We start from the raw sequence: 12,669 nt of genomic DNA, 5'->3' as shown, positions 1-12,669 counted from the left end.
ACCCCCAATAATTAGTAAGGCCATGTGACGGTAAGGGATTAAGTATGATGGTAAAGGGAAAAAAAATAAACAAAAACACAAAACAAGCCTCACACTTCCACAGCTTTGTTTCTAAAATCTGGATCTTTGCAGCTTACCCTGGAAATAAAAGATGCTGTAGCTGCTTTGCACCTCTTTAAAACCAGATTAATCAAAGACAGGAGAACTTTGTTAATGTCTACATTATGGAGTAATCCCAAAGACCATCTACTGCCCAAATGCTACAGAAAACTAACATCAGCTTAGTCTTTGAGACACTGGACAAGCATTCAAGAAATCTAACACAAATGCCTTAGGTTCTTCTGGCCTTCTTGTGGGTTTTACGCAATTTACTCCAGTAGGAAAACCACTGGTCCTTGGGAATTCTCTCCTCTTTAGAAATCCCACTTCCAGGGTAGGTTCTTCTCTCAACAGCAATGCCCAACTTCACAAAGTTCAAGCTGGCAGAGCTTCAGCTGTATCCCAGCTGTGATGATCACTAGACTTAAGGAATACATCACCTTAAGTGTGATGTATTCCTTAAGTGTGATGTATTCCTGGAAACCAGATCACTGCAGTGATGTAATTACAGACACTGCCATAATTAATTTGGCTCAGGATTTTGTTAAGCAGGTATACTCAGGATTGTTTAAATAAACACTGTCACTGCTGGGAGAAACTATTTACAGCATACCAAAGTTAAAACTGGCTGTACTGCAGATCAGCATAAATAATTATTTGGGCTGCAAGGAACACAGGAGAAACATGAAGGCATTGGATCAAAATAAAACATTAACACAAAGCAGATTTACAGTTAGCAATTTTACCTTCACTAATGCACTGAAATTAGGAGAACATTACATCTAATGAACTTTTAAAGACAGCAACTGTGAATAAAATTATTTCCAGTAAGTTTCTTTAAACAAGCAAGTTGGTTTTGTTGCTGTTTGCTTTTAGTTGGCAACAAGAGTGAGCTCATTAAACATCTCAGACAAATCTTTATTGCTTACCACACCAAGAAGCTGCAAAACAAGAAACCCACCCAAATGTAGCCTGCACAGCTTTTCCTGAAGATTTTTAAAGTGCATTGATTACTGGAAAACACAGATTACTCCACTGGCATGCTGTTCAAATTTATTTCTCTTTGTCAATATTTTTAATATAAGATTATGATCTCTCTGTTCTTATAAAAGGGGCGACATAATTGCTCCTTCAAGTAATAGTGAGGAACCCATAATTTAAACACATTGAATCAGCACTTTGCTCCTGAGTTAATACTGTATTCCATTGAGAATGAGCTGTTAACATCCTCCCTGAAAAGGGCAGTTCAGTTCTCCAGAACAGATGACATTCATTTACTGATCTGATTAGGATTACAATGGAAAACTCTTACACAGCACAGCTCTCCTTGGAGAATGTGTGTGCATGTGTGAGTCTTTTCTAATATTATATAAATATATAAATAAAAGAAGATCTTGTCTGTACAATACAGAACAAGCTAAACATGACAGTTTTCATTACCTACCCTTCTGATAAGATCTCAGCACAGGATTTTTAAAGAGCTTATAGAATTGACTCTACAAAACAACTTGTTACTCCTCTACTAAAGGCCAGATGTTTATTTTGGTAATCTGTCCAGTTGTAGCCTTCCACAAACAAAGGCTTTAATAAAAGGGAGCAGATGTCAGCCACAGCTCTATTGTTTGGACAGTACAGGACAAACTCAGGCTGATGTGATGTTTGCCATTCATGCAGCAATGGTGCCAGGGTACACAGACATCAACTGTCTAAGAACTGATATCCCTCACCTCCAAGGCAAGGAGTCCAAATGTAACAGGGCTTCTTCCCTTAGACAAGCACTGAAGACCTCAAACCCAGTGCCTAGTGCCCACCTGGGGCAGAAGAGTTCAGGGAAGTAAGTGGCAGAATCCCTAAGTACTGTGGATGGTAAGAGCTGTCACCTCCACCTTTTTTGGACCTTCCATCTCACTATGTCACTTTACAAATTGTTTGGATAAGAATATTACCAAATCAGACCACAAGAGGAATTTGAGAAAGGGAGAGATGGAGTTAACTATGGTAGCCAGCCTGTTATGTGAGGTAATGACTAAAAGATACAAAATGACCGTGCTGCACAGTAGCTCTGCATGGACATATTTCAACTTGGACCCAAGTGGAACAGCAGCAGAGTGAATTACTTATTTCATCCTGGCTGCTCTCTGACAACAGCCACAGCTTTTTCTAGATATTGTTCCAAAATACTGCTTCATCTGTATTCTGTGCAATACTATGTGGCTTCAAAGTATTACTGCCACTTATCAAGATTTCTTAGCCTTTCCTCATATATAATTTATCCTCTATTTTAGAACTCACCTTCTAAAAAGACTTTAGTTAAAGTAGTCCAACATCTTCAATAATAAAACCTCTTTTTTTCAAGAAAGAATGGCACAATAGGAAGTTTCTGTTCCATGGAAAAAGAAAATTAGGATCCCAAATAAAATTTTTAATAATTATGTCACACTTGCTGATAAGTTTTGCAGAATATCAGTGTAATAAATATAAAAATGAAAAAGAAATGTGCAGTATTTTCTACTATATCCTCTAAAAGTAACAATTCTAATTTTGCAGTCCCTTTTAAGTGTTCTAAAATACATAAACACCCTACATTATTATATTTAGGAAATAGAAGTCTGCAAACAGAGTAAGGTATCCCCAGAGATGTCTTTGATGCCTATCATCTTTATGTGAAGGGATTGTTTACAAAATAACTGCTACTTCACTTTGAAACAGCTATTAATGAAGTTTACTTAGTCCAAATAAAAACTGTGGTGGTGAACAGGATTGTACTCTCTCCACTACAGGGTAAGCAGCAACACTGTTTTTATATATATAATTTATATATATATATAAATTATATATATATAATTATAACAGTAATATATATATATTATATATATATTATAACAGTAATATATAATTACTGTTTTTTCAGTTATTATACATTACTGAAATGAGTACTGATTTCTCTGAGGAAAATAAAATTCTTGGAATATTTTATTTTTACTTAGTTGCTGAGCTTCTATTTTTTAAGCCCTGGCACTGGGCAAGTTGGCTACTCTACACTTTGCCTCTGGTACCACATTTCCCTTTATAAGGTACATATTACACAGAACTAAAGTTCTTTTCCTCAGGACACAGAAAAGCAATGGAGAAGTGGATGGCAAAAGCATAGGCATAGTCTGAAAGTTGTAACCAGCCCTTGTGAATGATCCGAGCAGAATCCTCCCAACACAGAGAAGACTCTTGGCCAGGGGTTGCTTTCCAACACCAGCTCTGCCTTCTGTATTCTTCATTGAGACAAAGCCTTAACCAGGAAGATAAACAGTGCATGTCACTGGCCTCAAATCACATTCAGCCCAGGGTTTGTGGGTGCCTCTGAGCCAAAAACTGCTGCAACACAACCACAACTGCAAAAGGTAATTAAGAACAATTTCACACAGAGCTTAAATTTACCATACAGGAAACTCTACTTCTGATGGCAAAAATAATTAGTCAAGAAAGTTTTAGCATCATTAGCCATTAACAAATGTCACATGATCTCTGAGTAATTCACATTAACTTTTATCTAGCAAAATTATCCTTCTTCTGAAAGCAGACTGGGACCAAAAAATTGCTAGGTGAATTAGATAAAACATCTGCAAGGGTGCAGAGAATCAAATGCAGACTTGCTGAATACCAAATTAGCCTCACAACTCCTCTAGTCCCTAAAGTGAACACACTACAGCAGGCATGCTAAGGTGAATTCTGCCACATTGCTTGAGTATCTAGAGACAGAGTTCAAGCTCTCTGTACCTGTAGGCACAGAATAATAACAAACTCTCCAATGACAGGCCAGGGCAGAAAATCTGAGGTGGCCTCTAGCCAGTTTTGTTAAATTCTCTTCTTTCTTTTATCAGTGAGCAGTTATTTAGCTGTAATGTGACACCTACAAAAAAGGAAGAAAAAGAAACATGCATGCATCTTTTCATGATCTTAAAAAAACCCAGAATAGAATGACACATAACAGTGCAAAGAAATCAGGGATACAATAATTGTCTGTGTACTGAATAGTTTCCCAAGAACACTGCACCTCTTTCAGCACCCTATTTCATTTCCTTTTTGTCTATATGCCTTTGCTGTTTTGTTGGAGTTGACACCCATATATTACATTTCAGGGGAGGACAATAAATATCACGTATCTCTGTCTCTACTGCTGCTCACTAGGCACTCTATCAGGAATTACCATAACACTCTAAACCATATGAACAGCTTCAAAGGGAAAAAAAAAAAAAGAGTCAGCCTGCTATGTAAATATTTTCCCTTTGGCTCAAATTCCCACCTGGAGATAGATTTCCTTTTAATTTTGGTTGGCCTAAATTTCAGGCAATCTCCCTTCAATGGCAGATTGCTGCATATAAAACTGTCACTGTTCAAAGCGCTAACTTGCAGCTAGCTTCACAAGAGTGCAGTTTCACTGGCAAGTGGCTATTTCCAGTCTTCTGAAAGATCCAGGAGTCACTTCTAGTCTAAGAAAAGTTGTGTACTCAGCAGTGGAGAATTCAAGAAGAGGGAGGTGTGAGGCAAAGGCCTAATTTCAGACATTCAGTTTTCCAGCATTTCTGGCTTTCTGCTTAAATATCTGGGCTGCTGCAGGGCACTGCTGCCTGGGTAGAGAACCTTTATAAAGGATGTTATGTAGATATTCCCATACCCAAGAGCCATGTCACCAAAGAACATGAAAACAAGGAACAGGCAGACCAGGCTGCCAGAACTGAAATGGCTGCAGGGGACCTGGGTTGGGAATGTTAAGGGCAAGCTGACCACAGCTCAGTGGGCCTGTGGCACATCAGGACACCTAGGAGGAGATGCAACATAGAGACAGGCTCATGATCAAGGAGGGGACCTGACCACTGGAGTCTCTGAACAGGTTATCCATGAGTGTGAAACATCCACCATGATCAAGCAAGTCAGGTGGGCAAAGCCCCTCTGCTGTGGAGAACAGTGGCTGGGAAAGACAGTATGGGATTATTTTCTTGGGTGAATATAATCCACAATTTGAGTGGATTGAGCTGTAGGTCAAAGTGCTATAGCAGGAGCTACTAAATCTGACTGAAGATGAGCTCTGTAAGGACCTGGGCAAGACAAAACTGATTCCTGTGCCCAACAACACAACACAACCTACCAGATCTGATTAAGGCTCTACTCCAAATTAACCCCACTTTACTATTCTATAGTAGAGGAAATGTATTATACTTGAATATCTGTATTTGAATATCTGTATAGAGGCTTTGCCCCGGGGAGGTCCCGGTTGTCCTTGGGCTGCAGCTGCGACCAATGAAGATAACTGGGATAAAAGGGGGCTGGTTAGCCAGTCAGGGAGAGCCTTGAAGGAGCCTTGAGCTGAGAAAGAACAAGATGCAGAAGAAGGAGTCTGTACTGTGAAGATCAGCAGCCATAAGAATGCACCAAGGAGGTATGGGACTCTAGAAATAAAACGACAGCACTATTCTTTATGCAAAGTGCATGGGTTTTCTCCAGAAACATGCACTAGACACTAACATCTCCTCACTCTTATAGAGCACTAACTAGAGCAAGATAACTATACTAATTTCAGATTTACAATACTGCAAATTTGAAAAGCAGGATCATGTGTCTGATTTGTATAGCAATGTCACTAAGATGAAACAACAGACTGTAAAGTCATGAAAATATGAAAATTATAGTTGGTACTATAACATAGCACTTAATTATCAGTAAAATTATTTGTGTTCTTGTGTACTTGCAGCTCTTATCTTGTTCACAGGAAATAAAAATTGTTCTTGCCAAGTACTTTATTTCAAAATCTATTAGCATAACTTGTTACTGAAAAATTGGGAGTGCATCTCAGTAGACTGAGAAAAAGAAGAGATAGATTAATGATTGTATCTGCAATTACATCAACTCAGAAAAAACACAAAGTCTTGCTCACACTTCAAAACATGGAGTTTGCCTCTCAGTACCAGAATAATCCCTCCCCCTGGGGTACAAGACACTCTGTGAACCAGTAAATATTAATCATCTTTTGGCACCTTTCTCCCCCCAACATGAGCTGTCAGATGTTCAAATGGTTGACAGAAATTCACTTTGGATATTTGCTGAAATCATGAAAGATAAACTTCTTCTAGCCTGCAGTTACATCCTGAAAAGTGATTATTTTAAATGATGATGTCCTAGCCAGGAAAATCTAGTCTTAGATAAACCCCTTGTGCACATTGCTGAGGTTTTTTTTTTTTAAGGAGAAAATAGTGAGAAAAAATATCCCAAAACTATTAATGCTGATACTAACATATTAAAACCAGTATAGCTATGAACATAACATTGAGTCATGGACATCATATGCTTATGAACTTCTACTGAAATAATATGACAAAAATAAAAAGTGCACCTATTTTGCTTTGCACTGTCTAGCCCTCATACCTTTAGAGGAACAGCAATGGGCCTGACCAGTTTGTATCATAAGTGTGAACTTTCAGCAACAGTGCATAAAACAGCATAAGTACATAGAAAGTCTCCTGATAAGACTGTAGAATGTAGAAAAACAGAGTTTTTTAATAGATAAAACTGGACTAAAAATTGCCTGGACAGAAATCAGAAATGATAAGCTACAAATTTCACTAACTCAACTAACAGAAAATTCAGTATTTTTTCAGTTTAAGTTACTCAGTAGAGATTATGCTGTAGTTATTTATGTCAAGATAAACACATGAAAACACTCAATGTGGAAATGACAGAAACAAGATATGCAAGGTTTGCTGACTTCTATCTAATTGTAATATTTTATCCCCCCTTCCGGCACTGACCTCCTTTGCCTTCTGTATAATGTTTCATCTCCACTCTTACCTAAGAACTTCATTAACTAATGCAGCAGGTTAACTCATGAATGTTGGAGATCCTGCACGTACTTTCTCCTTCATCCTAAAAAATATAGTTTCTTTCAAAGCATGTTTGCTCTTTAAAGATGTTCATGCAGACGGTGAAGTCTAGTAATAGGATTAACTCTGCTCAACCAAAATGGCTATCAGCTCAGCAGACAGATTAATGAGATCATCTCACATGTTGCATGACATCTTCTGCCTTGCTAATTCCAAACAGCAACTTCTAAGACTAGGTTAAAACACTCTGTAAAAGCAATCTGAAAGGGTAAGATACAACACCTTTAAAATGTTGTGTTTCCCAGGGAAACTACAATGATACAGAAGAATGTACAGGTTGTTATTTGTAAGTGAGGGGCTGATCCATAAGCAAGGGTAATAATCCCTTCCACGTCCCAGATACATTTCTTTGATTGACTTACCTTACCTGGAAATAAGAAGATAAGAGTTATACTGCTGAGGTAAACAAGGAAGGCCAATACAAAGCACATGGGAAGGATGTTAAATACTTTGCTTTGAGAAACCAGTTAGCTGCTGCATCATACCCAATCTCTTTGTTGCAGAGGATCCTAAATCACTTTTTATATCCTTCCTGCATTAAGCAAACAATTGCACTGCAGTCAACAGGCTCTCAACAGATCTGAGCAGCACAGTTGAATCCAGCAGGGACTAAGTAAGAACCACTCTGGATGTACATATCAAAGGCTACTGCTCCAGCTTGCACTGGTGGATGGAGGAGCTTACACCAAAAAAACAGCCCACCCACCAACCTGCTGTCAGATTTACAGCAAATAGTGCTCATTTATCCTAAACACTCTCATTGCATAAAGATGCTCTGAGTATAAATGAAATTTACACCGTGACAGCAGCAGAGAAGGAGCTTAATTACAATAACAATAAAACTCAATCTAGCCAGTGTTCTCATTTACTGTGCCAAAGACAGACTTCCTACTGAATTTTTGTGCTTGGACTAGACCCAAGCATCAAGAATACCACAAATTCCCAGCTTACAGTGGTCTCATCAGGCACTTTACCATCAACAGGTCGTACGTGAAAGCTGTGACATTTCTGACTTTTACATTCCTGGAGGGAATCCCCTAGACAGCCCTAGGATTTACAGAAAAACGACCTCAATTTTCCCTGTATGATCATTACCTGATCCTATTGCCCCATTAATTCAGATTCTACTAGAGAAAGCTCAACAGCAAGTCCCATGTTTAAATGGCCACCCAAGTGCACTGATAAATTGGATATAATGTACTAATATATTGTATGTACCATAATGTATACACACTAATATATTGAGAAGCACAACAGCTGCTTACCCCGCAGTACCGATCATCACTGAATATCTGTGGTGGCAGTGGATTGCCTTGTGCAGGCTGCCTGTCCTCAGGAATATTTTTATACATCCATTGTCTCTTCTCCTCTGACATGGTGATATCCACTTCTTCGAACTCTATGCGGTTGGCTTCCAGAAACCTCACCACATCCTGCTGCCTCTTCTTTATCTAGATGGAAGAAGGAAAATTAAAAAACCCAGAGTCAGAACAAGTCCTCCATAACACAGACGTGCTTACAAATCTGAGAACATTCCTCCTCTCCCATCCCACTTTCATAGGATGGGAAGTCACAAACTCAGAAAGACAAAGGAGAATTTTTTTTTTCAGTTTTAAATTCATAAAAGTTAAGCATTGCTGCTCCCTTATATGTTGGCAAAGGTTATACTTCTTCACCTCACTTGTATAGGACTGTTTAATTCAGCTTTGGTAATTTCAGCCTTTACTCTCTAAAGATATTTTTAAAAAGCAAACTGTAAGGGTCTCTTCAGAAGTAGAAGTAAAAAGAGGCAGTCAGTTTTCAAAGACATTAGGGGCTACATTTTTAAAGTATACAGGCACCTAAAATGCAAGGTAAATAACCTGGCAAGTCTCAGAAGAATTTACTCCTAGAAGTGTTCATTGAGATGAACATGTCAGTACATCTGAAAAAAACCCACCCTAGCTACACACAATTTTGTTTTTCTAGACACCTACACATTTTTTAAAATATAGCTCAACAGCTTCCCGAGCAAGGGAATTGTTGAATATTTAGCCAAGAGTGTCTGTCAGCATAATACACATGCCTGAAAGTAAGCATGATGTCATCTCTTGAAAATGAACTTTTCTGAAAAAAAAAAAAAAATGCACATGAGATTTGTATTAAATGTACTAGGTTTCTGCTCCTCAAAGAGATTATCATCTCTATACAAAGAGGCAGAAGACTGGAAGTTTTTATCCACACTGGTTGGACCCAATGATCTCAGAAGTCTTTTCCAACCTTAACAACTCTATGATATTAAGATCAGCACTTAAGAGCTAGTGGGGTTTCAAGAAGATACACTCAGGTAAGGACAACCTCTGCCTCAAACAGGACTTGATATCAAGACAGCAACCTTTTAAATGAAAGTCTGTGTACTTTTTGCATCAACCTAATAAAATTAATACTTTCAGAAAGGAACTATAAATTATGTGCCATATTTTTACAGCTATCATCACAGTGTTATGTGAAAAAAAAAATCAGCTTTAATAATTTTACAGTATTCCTGGAGTGTCATATCCTTGCAGTTGCTGGCTGGCATAAAGCCCAGGTGGATGAATCATGCCTGTGGGCATCATATGACCTAGATACTATTTGGAAATCAAAAGATTTTCAAAGTGCATGTGCTAGTTCCTCCTGTCACACAAGCAAGTATACCTATCTAAATGCACCACAAAAATACATAATTTTTGAAGCAATACTGATGGAATTCTTATGTCCTTTCAATAAGGCAGCCATCCCAAGAAACTACAAATACAAAGCTTTGAAACTATCACTGTCTTTCTTAAAAGTGGATTGCACAGTAAATTTGTGTCATGGTGTCTTCTTCTTTTTCCTTTATTTGCACACACTGGTACAGTTTATCAGGCATATGTGAAAGAATCACATTTTCATAGAGAAGGCAGCTCCTAAACTTGCATGCAAGTAATGCATTATCAATAACAGCAAAATTACTGCATCATCATCACTGGTGGTACCAAAGGCAACATGCCTTTTACTACGTCCCTGAAAAAGTGTAGAAGTGGAAGACAAAAACATTTTCCTCTGTCTTCCAACAGGAAGCTGCAAAAGAACACAAAAGGGGCAGAGACAGAGATATTCTAAATACAAATATTAAATATCCAATTAAAAATAAAAGAGATGTCTAAAATTATATGTGGGAGAGGTCACTTGCTTATGATGACGTGCTACCAAAACTCACATGAAATCCCTCCTGCACTGGTAAGAGCAGTGAGCAAACTCCAGAGTGGCTGGGCCAGCCCTCTGGCCCCAAGGCCTACTGGCATCCTCTAGCCAAAGCTATTAAACCTTCAGCCTCTCAAAGCTGCTGCTTGCAAACTGCACACTGGGAATGATCCCTGGCATGCTGTAACATTTAAATCATGGCCAGGGGCTGCTTGTGAGACTCTAAACTAGCCTTGGCCAAAGCTGACTGTGCCAGCCACCATTCTTCAAACAGCTCCAGAGTACCAGAGTGCTCCATTCTCAGAGCCAGGACATGCACCAGTACAGGTGTATCCACATGGACCCATTTTCATCTATTCTCTCCCTGTAAACTGAACAACTTAGATTTAGTCAGATCCCTATCATTTTACAGTTCACATCATTAGAATTCTTCCACAACCACAGATTTCCTAATGCCTCATTTTATTTTTATAAAACTAATTAAGATGTTGAAGTGAAGGAAATTGGGGTTTTTGGTTTTTTTAACCATAAGCCTTACAATTCTCCATATGACATCTGTATGAGTTATCAGCTGTGGATGTACCAGCTGCATAAACCTAAACAAAATAGCCTGAAAATTTCAAGCCAAAAACTAGCATTTTCTCCTCCCCAATTTATTTGATTCAGGCCTATAAACTGAAACAAGAGCATTAGTTGTATTTAAAATCCTATTAAATCACGCCTTGTTGTTTAAGAGGGATGCTCAGAGCATCTGTCACAACAGAAGCCAGCTGATTATTCCCCAAGAAAACCACAGGACCTTTGTCTCTGTCTACCACTGGATCCGTGCCTCAGAAGTGCGTCAGCCACACAGTCCTGCCTGCAGCTCTCATCTGGGCTCCCCCAGAGCCCTAAAAGCTGCCAGAGTTTGCAACACAGAGCAAAGGCAGCACGGTACAAGCAGCAGTGTCAGTCCCTGCTTCCTCACCAGCCTGTCCTGTCAGGAGCCCAGTGGAGAAAAATACATCCTCATTTGACAAACTACAGAGGTGGATAATAATCTCTGTAAAGTACCTTGCTGCTACCAAGGTTTCTTGCATTTGATGCAACTGAAAGGAACCTGGAAAAAGAAATCCCATTGTCAGAGGTACCATGTTCAGAAAAATTTGGTTTGTGGCTATTCATACACCAATTTGGGAAAGTGTTTGTAGTCTTGCATGACAGACTACTTCAGCATCAATATATTTTGGGTTTAACACCTTTCAGCACACCAGAAGATGCTGCAAAATACACCTTCAAAACATGAAGGTGTTTTGAAGGTGTGAAGGTTCAGAGGAAAGTCTGAACCTTCACCACTGTGAAGGTTCAGAGGAAAGTCTTTATGCAATATGATCCTAATCTATCTTTAAATGCAGTGAGAAAACTGATGGAGTTAATGGTCTGCTATTATAGTCCAATGTTTGCCTCCCCTATTTTTAGGAGGGTAATTCTTTTCTGAACATCATTTATCTGGGTTTGGTTTTAATGTTAATCTATATTTCTATTCACAAAACTAAGCCAGGAAAAAAATCCCAAGAGACAACTCAATTTTATCCTTGTATTCAGAGCTGGTATCTTTATTAGGATTAAAAAGCAGCAAAAATAGGATATCCATTGTGATACATAAAACTGCTAAAATGAGCTAATCACTTGATCAGTAACCCGATTTATAAAGGAAGTCTATTGTAACTAAAGTACTCTGTCTTTCTGTCCTAATTTTCATTTCTTTGTACTAGTTTGCAACAGGTAACAGGAGGATACATTTTCCAACTGCTTTGGAGAAATATTTCAAAGACATACTCAGGCCAGTCCAGGTGGGACCACTGGGATTATCTGTTCTGACTTTCAGCATCCCTGAATTAATTCCTCTAAGGAGTAAAGGGTTTCCTCAGACTTCTTTTCCCCTCTAAGCTCCATTCTTGAACTGATAATAACAGAGAGCTGGTCCTTGCAATTTGTTTCCACAATTAATTTACTGTCTTTACTTGAAATATTTGCTTGTTTCTGTTCAGAATCTACCTCACTTCAGCCAGCTCACTTTTCACATGTTTACCCAAACTAAAAATGGTTCTGCTCTAAGATTTCTTCTTTCCACACAACTAATATCACATCCCCCAGCTAAGCTGAACACTCATCTCTGGTAGTATTGCTCTTTCAGTAGCAGAATGAGAAAATGAGTATGTTACCATTATAAATCATGTCCAGGTTGGAGCAGAAGTTTAGAAAAATCAGATTACATCCTCTATCCAAAGTTCCCTGGAAGCTTCTCATCACTTCCAACAAGTAAAAGTTTCCTTCTTTTTTGCCCTGTCTATGCTTCCTGAACCTGTTTTCAGAAGTTCTCCTGTCCTAGAAAGGCTTCCCCACTGACAGCTGCTGAACCAGAGGAGCATAGCATGTGGTCTCTCCATTACTAAAA

The 12,669-nt window shown here is 38.6% G+C and overlaps 1 protein-coding gene across 1 annotated transcript in view; it reads right to left on the bottom strand.

Annotated features, from left to right (window-relative positions):
• SH3BGRL2 (SH3 domain binding glutamate rich protein like 2) overlaps positions 1-12,669 on the bottom strand; it is a 44,811-nt gene that overhangs the window by 9,784 nt on the left and 22,358 nt on the right. The window contains exon 3 of the mRNA XM_077175507.1: positions 8,294-8,479. Coding sequence (XP_077031622.1) covers positions 8,294-8,479 — 186 coding nt within the window. The remainder of the gene's footprint in view (positions 1-8,293; positions 8,480-12,669) is intronic.

The sequence above is a fragment of the Agelaius phoeniceus genome, chromosome 3 (genome assembly GCF_051311805.1).
Source record: "Agelaius phoeniceus isolate bAgePho1 chromosome 3, bAgePho1.hap1, whole genome shotgun sequence".
Classification (NCBI taxonomy): domain Eukaryota; kingdom Metazoa; phylum Chordata; class Aves; order Passeriformes; family Icteridae; genus Agelaius; species Agelaius phoeniceus.
The sequence above is the reverse complement of the archived record's forward strand: the minus strand, read 5'-3'. Positions and strand labels throughout refer to the sequence as shown.